The following is a 27,920-nucleotide window of genomic DNA, read 5'->3' on the forward strand; positions in this document are numbered from 1 at the left end:
CTGAAATAAGCAGGGGCGTCCATTGTAACGTTGCTTGGATGGCAACATATGTTGCTCCAAAACCTGTATGTACCTTTCAGCATTAATGGCGCCTTCACAGATGTGTAAGTTACCCATGTCTTGGGCACTAATACACCCCCATACCATCACAGATGCTGGCTTTTCAACTTTGCGCCTATAACAATCCGGATGTTTTTTTTCCTCTTTGGTCCGGAGGACACGACGTCCACAGTTTCCAAAAACAATTTGAAATGTGGACTCGTCAGACCACAGAACACTTTTCCACTTTGCATCAGTCCATCTTAGATGAGCTCAGTCCCAGCGATGCCGACGGCGTTTCTGGGTGTTGTTGATAAACAGTTTTCGCCTTGCATAGGAGAGTTTTAACTTGCACTTACAGATGTAGCGACCAACTGTAGTTACTGACAGTGGGTTTCTAAAGTGTTCCTGAGCCCATGTGGTGATATCCTTTACACACTGATGTCGCTTGTTGATGCAGTACAGCCTGAGGGATCGAAGGTCACGGGCTTAGCTGCTTACGTGCAGTGATTTCTCCAGATTCTCTGAACCCATTGATGATATTATGGACCGTAGATGGTGAAATCCCTAAATTTCTTGCAATAGCTGGTTGAGAAAGGTTTTTCTTAAACTGTTCAACAATTTGCTCACGCATTTGTTGACAAAGTGGTGACCCTCGCCCCATCCTTGTTTGTGAATGACTGAGCATTTCATGGAATCTACTTTTATACCCAATCATGGCACCCACCTGTTCCCAATTTCCCTGTTCACCTGTGGGATGTTCCAAATAAGTGTTTGATGAGCATTCCTCAACTTTATCAGTATTTATTGCCAACGTTCCCAACTTCTTTGTCACATGTTGCTGGCATCGAATTCTAAAGTTAATGATTATTTGCAAAAAAAAAAATGTTTATCAGTTTGAACATCAAATATGTTGTCTTTGTAGCATATTCAACTGAATATGGGTTGAAAATGATTTGCAAATCATTGTATTCCGTTTATATTTACATCTAACACAATTTCCCAACTCATATGGAAACGGGGTTTGTACTTCAAAAAATGTTTGGCTTTATGCAGACAGACTCAGAGCTTTTGTCTACATCATGCTTTTAAACTGAATAAATAACTAATAAAAAAAACTATACAGTCATTATAATGTAATCATTATATATATGTATCAGTGTTGGTGCTAGGAATTTTCAAAATGGGGTCCCAGGGACCCCATCAAGTCATAAAAATGGGGTCCCACAGTAAATTTTTGGAGTCCCACTTTTTTGTAACCATTTGTAAAATAAATTATAAATGTATGCATTATCCTGTTATATCTCACATTTTATATTGTGTTTTGGTAAAAGGTTGTAATAAACGTTACTTAATTCATTAAAAAAAATAATACAGAGGAAAACAATTTTTTATGCATATGTAAATTTATTCAGTAATAAACATTTATTCAGTCAATCAATCAATGTTTATTTATATAGGCCTAAATCACAAGTGTCTCAAAGGGCTGTTCAGTTTCTTCTTTCCTTCATGGATCTAAACTTTACCGCTGCTGGTAGTTTTTTCTATATTTGTATTTAATAAGTTGTAGGTGTATTTATTTCAGTATAAAAGTGTAAAATGTTTTTTGCTTCGGTCATGAAATTATGATAATTGTGTGCCAGGGCATACATACATTATTTATTTAACGCTTAAACCTCAAGAGTCTACATCAACTTCAGATCTATCCGTCAATTCTAAGTTGTTGTTTTTTTGTTTTATTTTTAAGTTGTTTTTTTATTTATTTTTTTTTCTGCCCTTTTTGTCAAAGAAAACTATGTTTTTTTATGGCAACACAAAATATGCAAAATCTTCCCAAAAAAATCGTTTTCAAAATAGAATATTTGATGTGAAGTAATCAGAGCCTTGGATAGGTCAATAATTTACACTTTTGACACCCCTGCTATAGATAATAAAACATTTAATCTGATAAGTCTATTGATAAAAAGCAGAGCCTGGCGACACATGCGCATTTATCATAACGCACAGTCAGCATCTCTGCTTCAGTAAACAATGACGGTGATGATGTCAGCGATGCGAGCGACACTTGCTAACTTGTCAGCCACTTCTCGAAGAGACTCCTTTTGAACAATCCTTGCACATTACTTAACAATAGGTAACACGTGGCTTGGCATTGTCTTGCTGAAATAAGCAGGGGCGTCCATGGTAACGTTGCTTGGATGGCAACATATGTTGCTCCAAAACCTATATGTACCTTTCAGCATTAATGGCGCCTTCACAGATGTGTAAGTTACCCATGTCTTGGGCACTAATACACCCCCATACCATCACAGATGCTGGCTTTTCAACTTTGCGCCTATAACAATCCGGATGTTTTTTTTCCTCTTTGGTCCGGAGGACACGACGTCCACAGTTTCCAAAAACAATTTGAAATGTGGACTCGTCAGACCACAGAACACTTTTCCACTTTGTATCAGTCCATCTTAGATGAGCTCAGGCCCAGCGAAGCCGACGGCGATTCTGGGTGTTGTTGATAAACGGTTTTCGTCTTGCATAGGAGAGTTTTAACTTGCACTTACAGATGTAGCGACCAACTGTAATTACTGACAGTGGGTTTCTAAATTGTTCCTGAGCCCATGTGGTGATATCCTTTACACACTGATGTCGCTTGTTGATGCAGTACAGCCTGAGGGATCGAAGGTCACGGGCTTAGCTGCTTACGTGCAGTGATTTCTCCAGATTCTCTGAACCCTTTGATGATATTACGGACCGTAGATGGTGAAATCCCTAAATTCCTTGCAATAGCTGGTTGACAAAGGTTTTTCTTAAACTGTTCAACAATTTGCTCACGCATTTGTTGACAAAGTGGTGACCCTCGCCCCATCCTTGTTTGTGAATGACTGAGCATTTCATGGAATCTACTTTTATACCCAATCATGGCACCCACCTGTTCCCAATTCAGGGTTTCCCACACATTCATTTATTTGTGGCGGCCCGCCACGAAAGAATTACGTCCGCCACAAATAAAATTAAAAACATTTTTAAAAAATTTAAAAAAAGAAAAAAAATTATTTTTATTTTTTTTTCTGTCCTCTCCAGCTTCTCAGGCAAATCATATAGTTGATGTAGATGCCCATATCGGCTGTTCAGATTTACTTTACAAAAGAGAAGTGTAGGATACTTCTCTTGTTGCCTTATTTGTATTTGACTTTATTAAATGTATTTATATTAGAAACACAACATGTGTATATAACAAAGGGTGCAAAGTCTGCAGGCAGTAGGGAACACATGGTTAAGTGTAGGGAGTAAAACTGATGGCAGTCTAAAGTTCAAGATTTTTGGAGCTCTTTGTTCAGTGGATCAGATGTTTGATGAAGCTCTGTGTCTATCTACCACCACTACTGTTTTCTGTTTATTTGTTACTGACTGTGGCAGGACACCTCTGCCTCTGTTTCACTTTATGTTGCTGGTAAATAATATGGTTGTAGTAGTAGGCTAAAGTTTGCACTAATTAAAGGGGCAGAGCTTTGAGACATTTTAGCTTTTATATTTTATAAGATATATTTTTGTAAGAACCACAATTAATAAATATATTTCAGTGAATAACTTATTGTTCAAATCTGTATATAAATATGTACATAAAGTGTTGTAATTATATTGTAAAATGGATGGATGGATGGATGGATGGATGGATGGATGGATGGATGGATGGATGGATGGATGGATGGATGTTTAAAACAAAACTGTTATTATTAATTAGTAAGTATACATTTTTTGAGCCTTTTTAGAGAAAATCAAATCATTGTAGTAAATTATGCAAATTACTCGATGATGTCATGGTGACCACGCCCATAGCCACGCCCCCACCGCCACAGGTATCTTGGCAGTTTATGGGAAACACTGCAATTTGCCTGTTCACCTGTGGGATGTTCCAAATAAGTGTTTGATGAGCATTCCTCAACGTTATCAGTATTTATTTCCACCTTTCCCAACTTCTTTGTCACGTGTTGCTGGCATCAAATTCTAAAGTTAATGATTATTTGCAAAAAAAAAATGTTTTATCAGTTTGAACATCAAATATGTTGTCTTTGTAGCATATTCAACTGAATATTGGTTGAAAATGATTTACAAATCATTGTATTCCGTTTATATTTACATCTAACACAATTTCCCAACTCATATGGAAACGGGGTTTGTAAGTCTATGAGCACAAACTGATGAATTCTACTTGGATGAGAGACGAAACGTCTTCTAAGACAAACCAAACAGTCCAGCTGCGATCGATTAAATGCCCTGAGATGACAATGACCTGGATGAATGAGAACATTCATAGACATGTATTTCAAGATGTTCAATAAATATTCAAATTAAAGTTATTGATCTTTCAATTACAAAGGTAAAAAAAATAGAAGTTGCATTATTGTTACTATTTTAAATTTTGATTACATTAGTGCCTAATTTAGTTTCAAAAGTAATGCTGACAACATTGTTTATCGGCAGTAATTTCTGGGACAACATATTGTCCAGGAAAATGTGTGTTCGACCTAAGGTTAAATGGAACTTCACATACAACCCATCGATCGCGATCGACCAGTCTTCGCGAAAATATTAGGAAAAAAAATAAATATTATTATTAATATGACATCAGTCACACCCCCACTAGGAGAATGACCAACAAACTTGTAAACAGGCAGGCATTTTAACCCCTAAACACGCCCGCACGCCTCTGCCTCTCATCAGCGTCAGATCCGGCGGCTCTCTACACCGTAGCCTCACCCCGCAAGGCTGCGCGCTACACCCACTCGTCTTGCAAACGCGCATTGCATGACGTGCATCACGCTACAACAATGACTGGGCACCTGTTGCATGACTGCTGCATCAAATCGGACATTTTCTAGCATCCAACATCAAACAGCTCTTTTCTCAACGAGTCCATGACCATCATCCCTCACCTGCGACGGGAAGCATAAAAGACTCTGTGAACATTGAGCCCAAGTACGGATTTTGTGTTGATTTATTGTGAATACACAAGTAAACATTGATATGTGCAAAGGCAGTAATATATGATAAAAAAAAGGTGGCAGCTAAAGAAGGACTTCCCCGTTTATCCCCTCTTTATCACACAGGAAAAACCGCTAGGTGAACAGTTGATTTTACTACTTCCGGTGCTGACGTAAAAACCTTGTGACTCATGTCCCAAATGTGACCAGAACAAAGATACTACAGTACTAAGACTGTATAGGCTATAAACAGTTAGCTTTTACAGTAGGGGGTGACCAAAGTGCGGCACAGGGGCCACCTGTGGCCCGTGACTCAATTGTCATTGGCCCTAGGCACGTTACAAAAAACACCAGCAAAACTTGGGTAGACAGCAAGAAACAATGAGAAAAAGCCAAAATGTTGACATCAGACAATAAAACAAAGCTTTATCTGGGGGTGTGACTGAAAACAAAACAAAAACATTTATATATATATATATATATCCATCCATCCATCCATTTTCTACCGCTTGTCCCGTTCGGGGTTGCGGATATATATATATATATATATATATATATATATATATATATATATATATATATATATATATATATATATATATATATATATATATATATATATATAGTTTTTGGCAGGGATTTTGGGCTCGAAAAGGTTGGTGACCACTGTTCTACAGTCTCTTTCATTCTAATATGCTGCACATTTGGAGTATTGTACAGTATAACAGACATACTGTAACAGTAGATTGCTTGTCTTTCACAAAACCCAGCAAAGCCGGCATCAACAAACAAATTAATTACATGCTTGGCGATGTTCTCATCAGCGCATGGTGTGACATATACTATACTTGTCGGACAGTGACAATTGCTTTCAACACAATGAAGTGAAAAAGCTGAGTCCCTTTCACAAAGCTGCCATCCTGCCATTCTTATAGATTTGATACTTCGTCTGAAGCTGGGTGTTATTCTTTTTAACAGGCATTGTTAAAAGGGATTATGTTAAGGACAGGTCAAGTCCAAAAATGATGACAACAAACTCTTAGAAAGTATTCTGTCATGAGAATTAGTAAAGTTGCTGCACAAATGGAACTGCGGCAAAATGTTAGTTTCTGAAATTTTTCAAAGCCACTGAAGTTGTGGGCTATAATGTGGAAAAACACATCTTAAACATAAAGTTTCCTCTTGCAAAGCCCCTATTCATAAACAGATTTCCACAACATGCTGCTACCCATGTTTGAGAGGGGGAAACTTGGCGCGTAATCATCTTTTTGTGATGATTCTGTAACTCGAAATAAAGCACATCAAACAACGACCAAGGTTGTTAAAAAGTGAGTCATCGGTGAGTGATTGGGTTTGTCACCCAGGTAAATGCATGCAAGCAGACCACAGATGCATGTGTTTGACACATTTTAGAAATTGGACGGTGTCCACAAGACGTGGTGTATGTGTTCACACGGGCCCTTTTGATGAACAGATAAAAACTGTGTTGTGGGAGTTGTGTTCCTGGTGAGTGCTGACCTGTAACCCAGCCTGTGGAGAGGCTCGCAGCGGGGTCTGCAGGTGAACCCAAACGCTCTGTTCTCTGCCTCTTAAATGTCCCTGTATGATCTTTCCCTGGTCCAACAGTAGATCCCTCCCGAAATCCAGTGATCCGTGTTTTTAGAGGCTGTTCTCCCCTCGTCTCATTGCGTCCTTGCCAATATTTGGAGCCACTTCAAAGAAGCTCCTAATTACAACAAATTTAAACTTAATCAATGGAACAAAATTAGTGGCTTTTTTGGGAAGGAACATGATTTTAATATTCCCAAAACTGAGTTTCCAAAATAAAAGAACTTTGTCTGCAAGCAGATTAAAGGCAAGAATATTACTGATGCTGCAAGGATGTCATTGCCCTAAGCATCACACGTTTGCTCCAATGTCATCTCCTCTGCTGCTCGCAGGCTCAGTGGGGCATATCTGCACGGAATATGGACGTTTGCTTGTGATTTGCTGTGACCTTTTGACAACAGCAACCATGTATACTATGGATGGTCAAATAGAACAAAATTAAATGAATATTTGAATAAATACTCAAATATGTCATTAATTTCTTATAATTGGAATGAAATACATGTGTTGGTAAATGTGTGTAATTGTATTTAATGTAAAAGTACATTTAATTATTTTTTTAAATAATATATATTTTTAAACATTTTATTATTTTAATAGTTACTTCATGATTTGAATAATTATTTCACAATTTAATTATTTCATGATTTATTGATTTATTTTTACATGACCATGTATGTCAGCGCTTCATGAATTAATTTGATCTGTCAAACTCAGCCGTCAAAGTCAGTGGGCAAATCCAAACGCCTGATTGGTTACCACTTGTCTGCGGAACTTTGACCTGGAAGGACTATTGGTCGATAGCTTGGTCTGAAAACTTCAACTTCATTAAATTCCTCTACTTTAACTGCAACATGCTCTGGGTCAGCAGTTCTTGTTTCCACATACTCTGCAAGGTCTAAAATATCTACCATCAAATCCCAAAAAGTATGATTGTATCCTCCTTTACTATCATGTTATTTAAGACTTCCAAAGTTCAAGTAATCAAACCAAACAATCATTGGACAAGATATATGTTTGCGTCGCCCACTGACTTTGATTAGTGAGTTTGATTATTTATTATTTACTTAAATAAATCATGTAATCATTAGATAATAATAAAATAATAAAATAACTAAATTAATAATTACCTAAATGTTGAAATAATTAATTAAATAATTAAATGTAATTTTACATTAAATAGACACAATTCCATTATAAATAATTAATGATACATTAAAGTAATTGTTTAAAGATTTATTTATTTAGTTTTGTCCCATTTCACCCTCAGTAGTATACATTAGAAGCCAAATCAATTAATTTAAACTCCATTTTTAAGTGATACAAATTGTGCATTTGACAGCTATTACTTTTTTCATTCAATCTTTTATTGGTTCTGCTATACAGTGGAACACAAGTCATTCTGACATTGGTTGATGTACAATCAATCAATCAATCAATGTTTATTTATATAGCCCTAAATCACAATGTCTCAGAGAGTCTAAATTCAAAATAATGTTTCCTTAACAAAAAATATAAGTACAATTTTTACATTCTAAGCTGTCACACAAGGGTAAAATAATTAACCATGATATAATAAAACTAAATCAATCAAAAAACTACTCACTATTTGAATACTCCTGATAAACAGAACTGTCAACATAGTAGCATATTAACTTATGGTATAGGATATAGAGTATAAGTGGTAATCATCATACTTTTTCTTCTATTCCATCAATTGTAACCCAATGTGGTGGCATCACAAAAAATTTAAAGCAAAACACACTCACTCCATGCAAAATGAAATAAAGTGGCACGAGGCTTGCTGTTGTCTTGCATGAAATCATGCAGGGTGAAGGTTTGAACTCCAAATTGTAAGACTTTTGGGTGTTTGACATAGGACATTCAGCTGTTTTAGGCTTCCTTTACAGCACGTGAAAACAAAAAAATCCTGTAATGAAAAGTCATCATGTGACAATTATGCCAAGTGTCCAACTCCTAAATGCATTTTGCATTGGGTTGTTAGGATATGAAGTGATCATCGAGTGTTGTAGTTCTTGTTGTTTGGCCTTCATTTGCAGGGAGTTTCATTTTGTAGTATTAGAATGAATCTTGCTTGCATGCATTTTTTATCATTTACTGTGTTTCTCTGAGGAAAAAAGCATACCAGGTCAGTAAGTTGTGGTTTAACTTTAATGAACATCCTTTTTGATTCCCCTTTTATTGGGAGCTCTTTGAAACCTCTGGGGGTATTTGGACGGACATATTTCTCGCATTGAATGCAGGCAATGGCTAATTGAAAACAAATCTCGTCTTGCTGGGGATGTGGGGAGGTGTAAATGCCTCATCGTAGCCCACAGCTATCTTGTTAGTGATTCCAAAACCCAATCACACAGCATCTGATTTGCTACAACAAAAAAATCTTCATCTGCATCCGCAATTGAGGCGAGAGATGTAGAAACGCATGTTTTCATAAAAAATCAGCGTCCCTCTTTCACACGCACTCCATCCTTCTGCTTGTTATCTGAACACCAGGTATAGCAGCCGTTTAGAAAAGTGTGTCAGAATTTTAAAGCCCGAATTTATTGTGGCTCTCAGCATGCACGTCTCATAACTTTCTAGTTAGCGACTACTGGTTTCATGTTTACACAGGCAGGGAGCACAGAAAGAGAAACTTCACACATACTCTCTCACTCTCTCTCTCTCTCTGTCGGCTCCAGTGCCACCTCTAAACAGTTGCGCCAGAGGGGTACCTCAGGCGCCAGCCAGACCCCAACTGAGACTAATGCCATTTGTCACGGCCCCTCTCCACTCCCTCCTCCCTCCTCTATCCCAGACATGGTTGGCCCCTCCCATCATTAGAGCAACCTCAACCCAGTGGCCCACATACATGTAAAAAAGAAATAACGTCTAAGGGGTGGATGGTCAGTGTCTGAAGCTTACCTTTTCCCCAAAGACCCCCAAAACCGGCCTTTGAACAGTTTTTGGGAGACCCCCCTTTTAGATCTCCAAAGTAGGAAAGGTCTCCCGTAGGATGAATCTGGAAAAATGCAATAAATCTCAGATCACAGGCACTCTCTGGCCCTAGATAAATTCTTGCACCTCGGCCTGGCCTGCCGCACACATCTGCCTTGCATTTAGACACTTTTACATGGCAAGAATCCCACGGGAGCCTCCAGTTCTTAATCCTCTCTCTTCCACTATGATTAAGCCCACTTGCAGTCCACACATACACACCCTAACACCTGGCATCACGGACAAAACTTTACAATGTGCTTAAGTGTCACTAGGAGAGAAGAGCGCTCTTTGGGCAAAGTAGAGCTGTTCTTCTTCTTCAATCTGCACTTGACAAAACCATGTGTTAAACAATGAACACAGTGCCTCCTTCTGGACTGGGGTGGTTGTAATTACGGATGTGGCTGTCATTGAAAACAAACAAAAAAACGATCTTAATCAGATGTTTTTTATTTCTTTTAACAGCTCAAACTGAGCATTCTGCTGAAGAGGATCGCCTCAACGCTGCACTGAAAAGGTAAACCAACATGGACACTCATCAATAAAGATGGGATTTGATAAGATTTTTTTAGGTTCTGATTGTACTTTTGATTCTGCTTAACTATTCAGTTCTTTATCGATTCTCTTATAGATTCTTATCTTTGGGGGGCACGGGGGGGGGGGTAAAAAGGTGGCTAAGCATCAACTTTGTTTAGTTTAGAGGTAACATGACCTTACAAAGCCAATAGTGAGGTCTTAAGAGGCACATAGCATAAAAAAAAAGATTATATATGAAATGTTCGTCTGTAGAATCTAACAAAATAAAACGTGGAAATTACACAATAATGTAACATTTACATTAACATTTTCTTACACTGTCTCCATTTGGGGGTTTGTACTTAGTATCAAGAATATTTGTCATCTCCCTGATAAATATGTAATGTAAATAACTGAGTGAAAATCTGGTTAGAGGAAAACATGCAATGGTTCTCTGCCTACAATTGAACATTCACCTACCGAAAATCAGTAGTGTCTACAGTGACGAACGGATGCAAGCCTCCAGCCACAAACTTAGTCACTGCTCGGTAACATTCGTAGTGAGAATCTGTCTCTCGTCATATTCATCTAAATGAGAAGGCATTAATTTCAGTTCAACAGGTAATAGCAGCTTTGAAAATTGGGCAAATGGCACTAAGATGATAGTCAGTGTTTGTTAGTACCTTTTGTATTTACGGCAGATGGTTGCGTCTGCTGGGATGATTCAAAAACCTCACATTCATTATAGCATGCTCTGATTTCAAACGTTTCAGCATATTGCTCGTATTTCCTCCTTTTGTCGAAATAGAAACCTTGCAATTGTTACAAGTAGCGCTGTTACAAACTTAATTTGTCAAATATAGCCAACATTTACAGTGTTCCCTACGCCTGGGCGCCATGTTTCTCACTGTCTGACGTCCCTACGCAACATGCAACTAAAAAATATATGGATGACGAAGGGAGGTTATGTAATCATTGCAGTCAGCTTGTTAATTAGCTGGTTAGAAAGTTAGCTATTACGCAGGTTGCGTAGTGACATCATTCCCGCCCGCAGGAATCGTTTAAAAAATTGGCAAGTGATTTGAAGGAATTGATCAACTAGGAGCGGGTTCTGAACAACAACCGGTTTTTGATTCCCATCCCTACAACACATTTTAGTTTGGTATAGAATAAATTAGTGACAAGAGTCATTTTTAGGACTTTCAAACGGTTATTTAAAAAAAATCTGATTAATCACACTTTTGAATTTGGCTAAATCACGATTCATCACAGTTGCTACAAAAGTGTTGCTTAAGTGGTGTTTTTGTTGACAGCATCACCAGGAATATACTACGTCAGCGTTGTTTTAGTCCACTGCTTGCTTTGATGTACTAGTAGCGTTCTTGCCTTCTTGCAGCTGCCTCAAAAACATGTTTTAGATGCTATTTTAAACTTACTGTGCTTCTATAAGAGAATTCATTGGTGCAATATTTGCAAATCACATCTTTTTTTTACATTTTTATCTTATATTTCGGTGAATTCAGGAACATTTTGGAAATTACAATACTCTGTGTTTATACATGATTAATTCATGTGATTAATTAATTGTGATTTACCCCATGAGGAAATGTTCACTCATTTGAACATTTCATTTTTAAGTGTTTGTGTTATCAGCTCCGACAGGAGGTTATGTAGTCATTGCAGTTGGCTGGTTAATTAGCTAGTTAGTTGGTTAGCTATCAACATAACTCAAAAAGTTATGGGTGATTTTCATAAAACTTTCAAAAAATATCTGAATTGAAATAAGGAACAACTGATTAGATGTATACCTAATTTAGATAATTTCTACTACGTTACCATACACCTACATTTTTGTGTGTTTGTGTATGCTGGCAGCCCCGCAGAGATAAAGATGATGGATGACAGACAGCTATAGATAACTTCAAAAATTATTGATGGATTTTCATCTTAACTTTTAGAAAATGTCAGAAATGTGATAAGCAACAAGTCATTACATTCAGAGCTTATCCGGATAATTTTTTCTATGTTACCTAATGTTTATGTTACAAGCTTCAACTTCTGTGTATGTGTGCTATTAGCCCCAGCCTCCACTCACAGAGACAAAGACAATAAATTACTACAATTTCAATACATTTTAGAAATGGGATAAGAAACAAGTGTTTACATTTTGGGGCTGATCCGGATCACCGTCTGGATTCAGGACTTTTTCTTACTATTGGGGGATAGGGCCTGGTGAAGGTCTGCGCTCGAGATTAAGGTCTGCAATTTTTTTTTCAATGTAATTTGCAAAAAAAATTAATTTCAGCTTCCTGTTATTTGTCTTATGAAAACAGGCAATGCACACTTCACAGTTAAAATGTTCATTTTCTTGGGGCAGGTAAACCTATGCTTCCTTCCTAAAGTTTTTGTTATTTTCTTTTTTATCACTATTGTTCCGTGCAGGACTTTTCTGTGTTATTGTTATAAGAGCCACATTCAGGCGCCAAGCTCGTGTCAGGAAGATGGCGTTTCTGGAAAATATCACAGCGGTCAAAGATGGAGACGAACCAAGCAGACGCATGATTGTTTTTGTGTTCTGTTGCACCTTTTTCACTTGAAAGGCGAAAGTGAAAGGAAGCTTTAGACTTGAGATATTGAGTATACGTCTGAGAATAAACGGTTCTAGAACTATAAACCATAGTAGGTCTTTTGTGGACCCTCGTGCCTGAGTGCCACCTTTGTAATGGAGGTGTTGAACATGAAGGGATTATTGATCAAAAGGGTCCTGCGGCTGACTGCACTTTTGCCTTTTAGTGAAGTTTTCCTTTAATTTCATCCAAATAGGGGGGCTGACCGCCTGGCGTTATGTAGAGCGAGCACAAGGTGAGATGTGGACGGCTGGGTGGGGTTTGTTCTCTAAGGTTCCCACAGAGCCACCTCATAAAAGTGACACGCCGTTGATGAATATGGGCGTCAGTGGGCTCGCTGAGCCCTGGGTGGGCGCTCACATCTGTGCTGGATGAGGGATGGTCACACAAACACACAAGAGCAGCAGCAGCAGTGCTAACATTATGGCATGGTGTTACTAAAGCAAACAGACAACACATCCCTGGTGCTACCCGATATCTCAGCCTCACCGGGAGTCTGGGAGTTTAGACGCCAGGGAGTAGGAATGAAGGAAGAACTAATGGTGCAGGCTCACCCCGGTTTTTGTTGACATATTTGCGTATTAGCAGCATAAACAACCTCACTTTTTTGATTCACTCACTGTTTTATACATTTTGTCTCACCTATTTTGTATAGCAGGAAAGGAACTGAGTTGCATTTATTGCAAATGTTTTACATCATAGCATGGTATACTTACACACAATGGAGACATCCGTCACACTTTTAGGTAGGCTGTTTTATTTGGCTTTCTCTTATTCTAATATACATCTTATTTACAGTAAGCTACATAAAGGACAACATATTAGAAACAGTGGTCAGTAAGAGGTTACTCCAATCACAATACAATACATAAAAAAAAACATTATTAAATGTGTTTTTAAATTGATGTTGCTCTGGCAGGTTCAGTCAAATGAATTTAATTAAATGGAATGTTTAATTCCCTCACGGGATAAATAAAGTATATGTACTAGGACTGCAATGATTAATTGTGTAATTTCACTAGAAACAAAGCTTTGATTCATTTTCTGCTATTTTGATGAATTGTTTGAGTGTAACTAAAAAAAACTTAAAATCCAAATCGCCCGGAGTGCAAGGAACTTTAAATATGCAAAGATAGTTTCTGAATGACTGCAATAAAGCGCACATGACAGCGGTTTATTTTATTATTGCACACATGTTAAAAGTGCAATTTTAATGTTGATGATGTGCATTTATTTAAAAAAAGAATGAAAGTGATGGCAAGCAGAAAAATGTAAACTATTTTACCTACAATATGCATTTTTATTGTACCTTTAGTTATTCAGGAAAGACCTATTGAGATTAAGAATATTTTTTTCCTTGGAGTCCTGCTACAAACTTATAGCAGTGTGAGTGGCACTGGGAGCAAGGTGGGTGAAGTGGCTTGCCCAAGGACACAACGGCAGTGACAAGGATGACGGAAGCTAGATTCGTACCAGGAACCGTAGAGGAATGCTCTACCATCTGAGCTGGGCCACATTGATGCTATAAAGTTTGTTCTCGCCAATTGCTCTTTTAATCGAACAAACAAATCGATAGATTACTGAATTAATGAAATAATCGATAGCTGCAGCCCTCATCAACTCATCTTTATCAAATGTATTATTATTATATTTCAAAGTAGATGCATGAAAATACAGCTGTAAACATTTGTCAAACATAATAAAATATAGAAAATATAAAAAATAATAAAATAATTATCTTTGTGTTGAAAACCCAAATTCCTGTGTAGTTTAGAAGTGCACTGCTTTTTAATGCCTTCCTTTTTAGGCTAAATACATTTGTTCACTGTAATGTTATGTAAAACAGTTGAACCTCAATTTACAAACTCAATTGGTTCTTGAACATGGTTACTAAATAGAAAAGTTTTTATTTTAAAGCTAATTTCTCCATAAGAACCAATGTAATGTGAATAATGGGTTCCAGCCTCAGCAAAAGTCCATATTTTAGTAAATGTTCTTAGACTTTAAACACAATGTAAAGCACTATACAATATTGTATATGAAGAGTTCAGGCGCAAAACTTGATAAACGCCATTTTGCCGATTTTGAGCTGTGAGTACCACTAAATAGTTTACACCATTTTCTACCAGGAGGTAAAATATCATTTTCCGCAAAAGCGACCTAACTTTCGCAATTCACTGTTGAATATTCCAGCGCTCTGCTGTCTTTGCGGCACAAACAGACGAATCCATCAGGACTAATTAGTGCATCGATATTTGATGGCGTCTTCCAATATCAGTGTTGATGTTCGCTCACTTCATGTCTGTTTTACCGTGATTAGAACTAAATTAAAGCATCAATAAAGAGTAACTTAGATGAAATCAGTGAGGGGGTGGTAACCTTGCCTACTGGGCCCAAACAGAGACGCTGTCCTGATAAATCGGTCTGTGAGAGCAAGAAAGGTCAACACAGTGTGGTGGGAAAAATCCCGTCTATTGCCTGTGGATATAATGTAGAGGATGTGTGTGTAGCCACTACTCTCCTTAATGACGAACTGAATCGTGTGTTTACTCTGCTGTTGTTGTCTTGTGATGCAGCTGTCAATGTTGTGATATCATGATGCAGCGTCAATGTAAACCCCACATCCCCTGTACAGAGATTACCCAAAAGAGGTGTTTGTTTGGATTAAGTTAATTCACTAAAGTGATGGAATAAACATTTGTCTGAAAAAAAGTATCTGTTTTCACAAATATTAAGGGCCATTCTGGCACCATATAGCAGTGGTTCTCAAATGGGGGTACACGTACCCCTGGGGGTACTTGAAAGCATGCTAAGGGGTACGTGAGATTTTTTTAAAATGTCTGTCAAAAAGAACTGTGAAAAGAAATGCAACAATGCAATATTCAGTGTTTACAGCTAGATTTGTTGTGGACATGTTCCATAAATATTGATGTTAAAGATTTCTTTTTTTGTGAAGAAATATTTAGAATTAAGTTCATGAATCCAGATGGATCTCTATTACAATCCCCAAAGAGGGCACTTTAAGTTGATGATTACTTCTATGTGTAGAAATCTTTATTTATAATTGAATCACTTGTTTATTTTTGAACAAGTTTTTAGTTATTTTTATATCTTTTTTTCCAAATAGTTCAAGAAAGACCACAACAAATGAGCAATATTTTGCACTGTTATACAATTTAATAAATCAGAAACTGATGACATAGTGCTGTATTTAACTTTTGTATCTCTTTTTTTTCAACCAAAAATGCTTTGCTCTGATTAGGGGGTACTTGAATTAAAAAAATGTTCACAGGGGGTACATCACTGAAAAAGGTTGAGAACCACTGCCATATAGGATTAGTCTGATTTTTTGAAGAAACGTTGTTTGGAGTTTTTGCTGCAAAATTTGTAGAACATTTTCAAAATTCCATGTTTGTAATAAATGTGCATTTTTTTTCAAGTTAAGACTATCATTCCGCTTGTTTGAAACGATTCAATTGCAACCCACATCAGTTGTTTCGTGAAAAGCTCCACAACAACCACAGGTTTACTCAAAACAAGAACAAAAAAATTCAGTTTTTGCGCCTGAACTCTTAAAATCAAACAAACATGACAAGGCTGTGATGAATTGACTTTCTATTGAATAGCAAAGTCAAAACAACAACAAAAAGCTTAACTGTCCTCATTTTTAGCCGCCCTGCCGACACACGCGCACAGACTGTCTCTAGCCTTGTGGTGCATTCACAGTTGGGAATCACACAACTCCTTCACTTTAGCAGCCAGGTTGCTACAATGATTAGGAATACAAAATAAAATGCACCTTATCTTGTTGGTTAATCTTCTTTGCGTGCAGCGGAAGGGAGGCAGCGGAAGGGTTGGCAGTGTCAACAACGCTGTGGATACTTTCTGAATGTTTCAAACCCCACATCGCCTGTCCATTGCTTACTTTGGACTTATATTTAGTTAGTAAAAGTAGAAAAACGCTGTAAAAATACAAAAAACTGTCAACAAAAAAAACACTTAAGTAGCATTAAACACAGTGCTACTTTGCTGTGCTGACTGAATGAGCGATCAGCCCGCCCACAATGGCTGTGCTTCTGGCACAAAATGGCTGCGTGGCGAGACACACAATGAGTGGATGAAATGTTCATACACAGAGACAAGGTTCGTAAAACAAAGCTAATTTTTGTTCGGTCTGTGGTTCGTAAATCGAAAAGTTTGTGTAATGAGAGGTTCTTAAATTAAGGTCCTTCTGTATAATGTACAAACAATATATTGTAGTAATATAAGCAAATATTAATGTGGAGTGGAGGTTCTTGGTTGAGCTCACTGATCCATGAGTTTCCTTCAAAATCTCCATGCTCAATTTAATTTGGCACACAATCTATTAACTACAAAACGTGCGTGCTGTATGTGTGTTTTAGTCATCTCTTTCCGACAAAACCATGTCAGGAGTTCAGTCCAACTCAGCCTACAACACAGTTTATTTACGTCCATATTTTCTACTGTAAAAACAAAGGAATGCGGGCCTGTTTGTCCAAATATATCGTGATTCTTGTGGTTTCGTAATGGTCTTTTTTCATATAGCTGTCAGCTAGGAATGCTGCAGCAAAGTCTCGCACGGCAACATCATCATCAGCCTGGATTACACAAATTCAGTACTGTTACATGTGTGAAGTTTACAGGCCTCAACAAATTCTGCTTGATTTTGTTTATATTTTTTAGGTATACGCACATGTGTGAGCGTGTTTGCATCTGTTTCGAGTGAAGCTTTGTGTATCGGCTTGTTGCATGAGCGCCAGGGAGTAAAAGGCAAGCGAATGTTGCTTGATTTGTGCCTGGTTTGACACCGTGACCCAGGGTCAGGAGAGGACCACAACTTGCCTGCTGCAACATGGCAAGCTGAAACAACCTCAGTTTGCACAGTCTAAACACATTTTTGGCTAGTCTGGGATAATTTCTACAGTCCTTTTTTTCGTAGCATCCTAGCAAAATGACACAGAAAGCAGGCTCAGGCCAAGCTGACTTTTTCCCCAGCTGGTCAGCATATTCTGCCATTTCCCTCCATGTGAACATGTCTTACATTAGCGTCGCGAAAGCCACCTTGCATCAAGAGGTCAGAATCTCTGAGTGTCAGTCGGTGTGGGACAAGGGAGCATCTCTTAAATCATGGCCTCCTTTTAGCAACGCTTTGACACGCCTAGCGAGAAAATGTCTTTCATGTTTGGGTCAGAGGCGAGCTGAAGCAGCAGGTTTCTTCTTTTCCTGCCTGTGTGTGAAAAGTCTTACCAAGATTTCAGATTTGGTTACAATCGCATCAAACTGCAGTTCCAGAAAACATGTTTAATCAGAGTGGATTGTTTGCGCTCACATGTGTTAATCTCTAATGGTCTACCTGTAAATACAATATGCTATTATGGGCTTTGTGCGAGTGTGTGTCTTGGATGTCTCGGTCTACTGCAGAATGTGGGGTCAATGTGCTAATGGAGCCACTACTACTGGCTCTGCCCGTAGCCCAGCAGGGTAGACCGTCTTGCATCCAGCTCTCTTTCTCGCCTCTGTCCGACTCCAGATCCATCATTTTTACACACGTCTTTTTTTTTAAATTTTATTATGAAGTGAGTTCTTTTTGACAAAGAGACTCAGACCATGTCTACACTAAGTCGTTTAACCCCTTAAACAAATAATTATTTAGCCTAAGCCCCGTTTCAGCCACACTAAACCATCGTTTAAGGTTCCCCTCCTCGGACAAATTTTTACACGGGTAAGTCAGCCGTGTATTTCTTGAATCTCCGGCACTTAGCTTTGTATGGACTCATTGATCGTTTACAAAGTGAGTTCGAAGAGGAAGTGACGCCAGAAAGACACCGCCCACACAGGAAGTGACGCCAGAAAGTCCGCGCCCCACACAGGAAGTGACATCGAAAGAACGCGCCACAGCCAGCTTCATAACAATGCCGGAGGCAGATCATCCAGACATGCCGTGTTTCTCCTTCTTCTACATGTACAGGCTCCATAATTGCCAACCTTGAGACCTCCAAATTCGGGAGATTTGTAGCTAGCATTTATAGCTAGAATTCACTGAAATTCAAGTATTTCTTATAAATACATATAAATAAAATAAATACTTGACTTTCAGTGAATTCTAGCTATATATATGTATTTTATTATTATATATATATATACATATAAATAAAATAAACACTAGAATTTCAGTCTTCATTTATTTACACATATACACACATAACACTCTCTATTCATTGTTATATTTGAAAGTGCAATGCTTTGCAGCCAGTAGCACAGCCTTTGAAGGAGCATAGGTATGGGCAGTGTAATATTCTGGGTTGGAGTCAATAACCAGGCGAGGTGACGAAGTTACGTCTCTTTACTTCATACTTCAGAACCGACTCCCACACTTGCCGTCAGGGTGCGCAATACAACGTAAACCGTTGGCCAACCAAAAAGTAACCACAGAACACTATACGGTATAGTGTTCTGTGGTTACTTTTTGGTTGGCCAAGCTGACGTGACGATAGGCTGTCCTCACTCAGGTCCGCACGGACCTAGAGGGGGCGTGCCTTAAGTCCGGCTGGAAATCAGGAGAAATTCGGGAGAATGGTTGTCCTGGGAGATTTTCGGGAGAGGCACTGAAATTCGGGAGTCTCCCGGAAAATTCAGGAGGGTTGACAAGTATGACAGGCGCTTTTGTAAATCACACATCAATACCTTAAGATAATTCTTCCCATGGATGTGATTGTGATAGGCAGTGTGTGATTACAAATATTGCTTTATGGATGTGACTGTGAAATGGCCAGGCAACTCCGCCATTAGCGTGCAGCTGAAAGATGGAACCATCCCCTCGTGCCCCAAACAGTTTATCACATTGTCTTCTTTCTCATGTCGATTAAAGATTTGATTAATTTCCGATGGCTCAGGTGTGATTCACTACAATAGGGCCCCCACAGCACACTGGATTCTAGTTAATTGAAATACCACAACACTGGATATTGTTCAAAGGAGATACATTTCAATTTAAAAACTTGCACACAAAACACAGCAAACACATGTAAAATGCACAGCAAACTATTTACAATATAGCTCTTTTAAATAACAACTTCACAGTGAAGTTAAGCCATCTACTGGAGAGCTTGGAGCAAATGGACGCTTTTTTATTTTTGTATTTTTTTCCGCGCATGCGTACTAGGTCGCGTTGCGCCGGCGGACAGAGGGGGGCGGGGTCTTAAACGGTGGCATTGTTGTGTGTGGACACGGATATGGTTAGGTGTGATTTACCCTGGATAATCTTATCCGATTTAGTGTAAACGAGGCCTCAATCTCAGCAGCCTGTCTGGAATAGTTAACTTATAAATAACTTTATGTTCACATTGTCAACTTTGTTTTTACTCCGACAGTTTCAGGGAGATGGTGAAGTACTTTGGGATGAAGCCAAAACCAGGAGACAAAGATGTGGCCCCGAATTTCGTCTTTATGCTCTGGTACGAGTTTTGTAATGACTTCAAGAACGCTTGGATACGACAAAGCAAGAACATCTCAAAAGAGAGGTGAGTCGCTTTGTTCGCCAGCAAGTTTGCCGTTGGGGTTCTTCTTAAAACTGTATGCATGCAGTGCTGTGTATACAGTATACCCAATGTCATCAGGAACAATGTTCTCTATCATTGCAAAAGCAAACACACACTACAACACTTAAGACCTTCAGTATATCAGTATGTGGAATTAAATTATGGAATGGATTAAGCAAAGCAATCAAACAATGTACTAATATGATCCACTTCAAGAAACTCTTCAAACTTAAAGTGTTTACAAAGTACAAAGAAGAAGAACCATGACAAACATTCTCAATTTATTTCATCCATCCATTCATTCATTCTTAAAGTAATCTTACTTATCTCATCATATGAAATATGACTTACTTCACCAATTATTATTATTACATTCTTATTATTATTTATTTATTTATTTTTATTGTGATTACTTATGGAGGTTATTGTGAATAAATTGTGAACAGGAAGTGAACAAAAAGTTTTAGCAACTGTTATGTAAAGAAAATGGGTAGGAGTAAATAAGCTCTGCTTCTTCCTACTCCTTTTCGAACATGTTGAAAAGAGAAACTGGAAATTGTGATGTATCATGTTGTATGCTTGCATGTTCGAAATAAACTCAAACTCAAACTCAACTCAACACTAAGAGCCCGGTCTACTAAGATCCAATTAACATGTGATAAGTAACGCGTGCAAACTATAAAATGGTGTGTACTATTAGTGGTTGTGTTGCTAGCAATCTACTTGGTCTGTATGTACAGTTGATAACAAGTGCTAAAGTGGTGCAGGCCGCCCTATTTCAATAAAAAGTTGTCGCCATGGAGACACTCATTATCCTCTACATTTATGGCATCATCTGGTCCAACCTGTGATGATTCGTCATGTTTTTGATATACACCTCACAAATATAATATGTACCATCTTTTCTAGGAAACACTGAAACGCAATCTAAATAACAACCTATTTTTAGCACGCTGAAAGTGCAGTGTTGTGATGGTGTGTCTGGAATGGTCCAGAAATGCATGCAAGAATGCATGAAAATGCATGTTGCAGGAAGTTTTTTCCTGTAGAAGATATGTTATTCATACAGCTGTGTAAAAAAACTAACACCAAAAAAGAAATGCTAGCAGACACCGAAATGAATCGATGACATTAGTTTTGATCAGCTCATTATTGAGAACTGCACTTTTTTGGAATTTTGTCTATCATTCACAATCCTTATGTAAGACAAGCACACATTTTTCTTTTTTTATGCATGCTAACTTGTGTTGGATCCATTGTGGACTGGACTTTCGCTGATGTGTTGGATCCAGCTGATGTGTTGGATCCACTATGGACTGGACTTTCACATTATTATGTCAGACCCACTCGACATCCATTGCTTTCGGTTTCCCCTAGAGGGGGGGGGGGGGTTACCCACATATGCGGTCCTCTCCAAGGTTTGTTTCTCATAGTCATTCACATCGACGTCTCACTGGGGTGAGTTTTCCTTGCCCTTATGTGGGCTCTGTACCGAGGATGTCGTTGTGGCTTGTGCAGCCCTTTGAGACACTTGTGATTTAGGGCTATATAAATAAACATTGATTGATTGATTGATTGATTGATTGATAACTTGTGAAAAAAATGCTAGCAAAAGTCATCAATGTTTTATACTGTTAGTATTGGGTATATGTAATATACTAACAGGCACATTCATAATAACATGTAATATTTACGTATTTTTAAAGTTGGGCACAAACAAGCGTCTTTTCGTGTCTTTCTCATCTTAGTTGAATGTCAAAGTTGCCCAACGTCTCAGTTTATGGCCGCAACCTTCTACTATACAAGTGAGACTCTTGATTTATAATCTAGAATTAACTTTCACCAACACAGCGGTGATGCAGCAGCTTACCAGCTCAGAATGTCAATAGCTGCTATGATCAAAACACCGCTAAAAATAGTTCCTCAGTGTTAGCGCTTATAAAAATATTGATAATACTTAGTAAATATTCAGTTCAGGTCATGACTTGTAAATAGAGTATTGTTGGGGGCTTTTAGAGGGCTTAATAGGCTAACTCCCATTAGCTTCACTGTTAGCCACCTTGTACTTGCCATATAATACTATTTTGAATGCATTAAAAAAAAGAAAGGCATATGTGTTCTTGTCTCACAGAGGGACCGTGAATGAAAGGAAAAATTCCCCCCAAAAATGCAATTTCTCTTAAAGTCGATCAGCTCTGTAAATTTATAAAATGTCATTGCTGAATAGACAATATGTCAAATATTTTCATTTATCACATCCAAATATGTTGATACACACACACAGATGGAATATTCTCTCTCTCAATCATCTGTCATTGCAACGCGATTGACTAATTTCTGTGCCAGTTTGCACAAGCATTTTTTGGATTGATTGAGACTTTTATTAGTAGGTTGCACAGTGAAGTACATATTCCGTACAATTAACCACTAAATGGTAACACCCGAATACGTTTTTCAACTTGTTTAAGTCGGGGTCCACTTACCGGTAAATTGATTCATGATACAGATATATACTATCATATATACTATCATCATAATACAGTCATCACACAAGATAATCACATTGAATTATTTACATTATTTACAATCAGGGGTGTGGGGTGGGGGGGGGATATGGACAGCAAGTAGTGGACATAGAGAGAGAGAGAGAGAGAGAGAGAGAGAGAGAGATCAGAAGGCATAAGAAAAAGAAAAAGTATCTGCATTTGATTGTTTACATTTGATTATTAGCATTTGATTATTAGCAATCCGGGGAGGGTGTTAGTTTAGGGTTGTAGCTGCCTGGAGGTGAACTTTTATTGCGGTTTTGAAGGAGGATAGAGATGCCCTTTCTTTTATACATTCCACATTGATGTGGCATTAAAGACGTGCTAAATAAAGAAGCAAAACCACAGCGGCAGAACAGCTCTAGTCTTGATCATTCACATTGCATATTTCTCCCAGTATTGTGAGCATTCCGGTAATCAGCATATGTTGTGCATATACATGAAGACAGACATGCTAAATGGATGGTGGATGAATAGTGCATGGATTGTGCTCTCTGTTTTGCACACTTAAGAGATGCAAACTTCTGCACTTTAGCTTAGTAGGCCAGCTTTGCATTTGCTATCAAGTGTTTGAATACATGAAAACCTTTAGTAGATATGTCCCTAAAAGAACTATACTGAACAAAAATATAAATTCACCACTTGTTTTTGCTCCCATGTTCATGAATTTAACTCAAAGACCTAAAACTTTTATTATTTACACAAAATAGCTATTCCTCTCACAGGTGTGGCATATCAAGATGCTGATTAAGCAACATGAATATTGCACAGGTGTGTCTTAGGCTGCCCACAATGTATATGTGTGTGTATATATATATATATATATATATATATATATATATATATATATATATATATATATATATATATATATATATATATATATATATATATATATATTATTGTATATATCTTAGGGATATCTTCAGAGATTCTTCCTTGGAAGGAATCTTAATGTACATCACAAAACGATTTGATACATATCCACGTGATACATGTCTCACAATAATGATCATTTCTTGATATATCAGTGGGTAAAACTCAAACAAACAGTTAAAAAAAACAGCATATTCCTTCTTCAGCTTTGTCCTAGCCACACTATAAAATCTAAAGTGAGTGTACACTTTTTAGATTTAAACCTTGCTCTTTTAATTTGACTTCATCATCCAGACGTACATTCATACAATTTATACATACATACACACATTCAGTACATAAGAACATACAAACGTACATACGCGCACACATACATACGTGCACACACACACTGTACATGCAATAACACCCACATTCAATGTACATGCATATGTACATAGACACTGAAAACTTTGTTTGTACATTTACTGTACAAACAAACATACACATATACATACATACATACATGCATACAAACACGGTTCAGCAAACACATATTCAGACATGTGTACACAATCATACTCCTACAACTACACGCCCACATAATATAAAACACGGCACACTGCTAAAGCTTAAACTATTTTACCATAACAATGTAAAAGGTTAATATAGTTCGCTCCTCTCTCTCTCTCTCTCTCCCCCCCCCCCCCTTTCTCTTGTAATCCATTTATTCATTAAATGTATTGTTGCATTTCAAGTGATAATGATGATGATTGAGGTAAATACTGTTATTCATTATCAATATTGTTATTTCTATTGGTTTTATTATTGTTTCAATTGGAGTGCAATATTGTTCATTGTCATTATGGTTGTATTACTATTTACTACACTAATTTGTTTTTCTTTATAATTACTGGTATCATATGTGTGTATGTATCATATTTGCTGATGTAGTTATGTTGTTTTTGTTTTTTGTTGTTGTCTCTCTGCCGTTCCCCGTCCACCATTCCCTCCTCTGTCTTCTTTGTTTTCTTCTTTCTATCACCTTCTGCTCCGGTCCAACTGCGCCAAAGCCTAAATATATCCAAACACTTAATAAAGTCTAATACAAATAATGCAACAAGAGAAGTCTACCACACTTCTCTTTTGTAAAGTAAATCTGTAAAGCAGATATGGGCATCCACAACAATAATATGATTTGCCTGAGTGGCTGGACAGGACGGATTAAATAATAATAATAATAATTTGACTTTATCACTCAGGTCGCCATACTAGCACCGTTGTTTATGTTTCTTTCTTCTGTTACTTTGGCCCATTTTTATATTGTGTTTCCTTAAATGAGAAAGTGGCCCCCAGCTACAGTGCTTTGACCTATGTAGTTGTTTTAATCTATAAACCAGCATTAATACAAGGTAGATGCTGGATGTTGACTCATGATACTTGCAAATTAAGCTCCTGCCATCTTGGGGAGTTCATAAAAACAGCAGGAGGTTGCCTACAGCCACAGCTTTTGATTTTAATGTTTGATTGTTTTTATCCAGGGCTAATTAGAGTCCCTAGTGGTTATGTGCTTTTAAAGAGCACACACATTGACTATAGCAGTATATTGAACAGAAGCGTTAAATAGTAAATGGGACTGTATTTATATAGCGCTTTACTATACCTGCATGATACCAGAGGTGGGTAGAGTAGCCAGAAATTGTACTCAAGTAAGAGTACTGAAATAAAAACAATGACAACATAAAGGAAGTAGTTGAAAGCTTCAATAATTATTTTGTAAATATTGGACCAAAATTGGAAGAAAGGATTCCAGACCCAGTTCCAATTGAGGACTATAATGATACCATAGAGCGAAATCCCAACTCCATGTTCCTCAGTAATGTGACACAGGAGGAAATAGTTACAATCGTGAAAAAATGTAAATCTAAGACTTCAACTGATTGTAATGGAATTGATATGGAAACGATAAAAAAGGTTATAGAAGAGATCTCAGGACCATTAATGTATATTAGTAATCTATCATTTCAAACAGGTACATTCCCAAACAAAATGAAAATAGCTAAAGTTGCACCAATTTATAAGACTGGAGATAAACATCAATTTACAAATTATAGACCTGTTTCTTTACTTCCACAATTTTCTAAAATCATTGAAAAACTGTTTAATAACAGATTAGAGAGTTTCATAAATAAAAATAGAATACTCGAAGAGAACCAATATGGATACAGAGCTAATGTCTCAACTACAATGGCTTTAATTGAAATTACAGAAGAAATTACCAATGCAGTAAAAAAATGTGCAGCAGCAGTTTTTATGGATCTAACTAAAGCATTTGACACAATTAATCACAATATTTTAATCAAAAAACTAGAACGATATGGCATCAGACGGTTAGTCTTAAACTGGATAAGAAGTTATCTAACGAACAGGAAACAATACGTGAAGCTAGGCGAACACACGTCTACAACGCTAAATATATCCTGTGGTGTACCTCAGGGATCAATATTAGGACCTAAATTATTCAATCTCTATATAAATGACATTTGTAAAGTTACAAAAGATTTAAAGTTAGTATTATTTGCGGATGATACAACAGCGTTTTGTTCAGGAGAGAACACACATGAGATAATACAAATAATAACAGAAGAAATCAACAAATTAAAAAGATGGTTTGACAAAAACAGACTATCGTTGAATCTTAGTAAAACTAAAATAATGCTATTTGGTAATAGTAGAAGAGAAAGTCAAACACAAATACAAATAGACGGAATAGAAATTGAAAGAGTAAATGAAACCAAATTTCTAGGTATAATGATTGATGATAAATTGAACTGGAAATCTCACGTAAAAAATATACAACATGAAGTAGCAAGAAATACGTCAATAATGAATAAAGCAAAACATGTTCTAGACAAAAAATCACTTCATATTCTATACTGCTCGCTAGTGTTACCATATCTGAGCTACTGTGTAGAAATATGGGGAAATAATTACAAAAGTACACTTCATTCATTAACGGTGTTACAAAAAAGATCAGTTAGAATAATACATAATGTTGGATATAGAGAACGTACAAATCCTTTATTTATTGAATCAAAGATACTGAAATTCCACGACATAGTGAATTTGCAAACAGCTAAAATTATGCACAAAGCAAACTATAACCTGCTACCCAAGAATATACAACAATTCTTCTCAACAAAAGAGGAGAAATATAATCTTAGAGAAAAATGTAATTTAAAACATTTGTACGCACGTACAACACTTAAGACCTTCAGTATATCAATATGTGGAATTAAATTATGGAATGGATTAAGCAAAGCAATCAAACAATGTACTAATATGATCCACTTCAAGAAACTCTTCAAACTTAAAGTGTTTACAAAGTACAAAGAAGAAGAACCATGACAAACATTCTCAATTTATTTCATCCATCCATTCATTCATTCTTAAAGTAATCTTACTTATCTCATCATATGAAATATGACTTTCTTCACCAATTATTATTATTAAATTCTTACTATTATTTTTTTATTTTTTTTTATTGTGATTACCTATGGAGTTTATTGTGAATAAATTGAGAACAGGAACTGAATAAAAAAAGTTTCAGCAATTGTTATGTAAAGAAAAGGGGTAGGATTAAATAAGCTCTGCTTCTTCCTACTCCTTTTCGAACATGTTGAAAAGAGAAACTGGAAATTGTGATGTATCCTGTTGTATGCTTGCATGTTCGAAATAAACTCAAACTCAAACTCTAACTCTAACTCTAACTCTGTTACTTTAGAGATGTATTACTCAAGTAAAAGTAAGGAGTAGTCACCCAAATATTTACATGAGTAAAAGTAAAAAGTATGTTGTGAAAAAACTACTCAAGTACTGAGTAACTGATGAGTAACCTGTTCGTTTAATGATGACGGCAACAAATAATGCACAAAAACATAAAAATAGCAGTGAGCAAATTCAGAGCCAGGAATATCTCTTAAGCAACTAAAACAATAATATATACTAAATAATAATACATTAAAATAAAAAAAATTAAGGCAAATTGAGCCACAATAACTTAACAGCACCATAGGCTCAGTAGGCATTCATTGATTGTTTGAAACTTGTATTAGTAGATTGCACAGTACAGTACATATTCCGTACAATTGACCACTAAATGGGAACACCCCAATAAGTTTTTCAACGTTAATCAAT

The 27,920-nt window shown here is 37.0% G+C and overlaps 1 protein-coding gene across 2 annotated transcripts in view; it reads left to right on the top strand.

Moving 5' to 3' along the window:
- LOC133646606 (formin-like) overlaps positions 1–27,920 on the top strand; it is a 164,052-nt gene that overhangs the window by 127,508 nt on the left and 8,624 nt on the right. For both annotated transcript variants that reach the window (XM_062042146.1, XM_062042148.1), the window contains 2 exons: positions 10,086–10,137; positions 20,155–20,304. In XM_062042146.1, the coding sequence (XP_061898130.1) occupies positions 10,086–10,137; positions 20,155–20,304 (202 nt within the window). The remainder of the gene's footprint in view (positions 1–10,085; positions 10,138–20,154; positions 20,305–27,920) is intronic.

Source organism: Entelurus aequoreus, linkage group LG03 (assembly GCF_033978785.1).
Source record: "Entelurus aequoreus isolate RoL-2023_Sb linkage group LG03, RoL_Eaeq_v1.1, whole genome shotgun sequence".
Lineage (NCBI taxonomy): Eukaryota > Metazoa > Chordata > Actinopteri > Syngnathiformes > Syngnathidae > Entelurus > Entelurus aequoreus.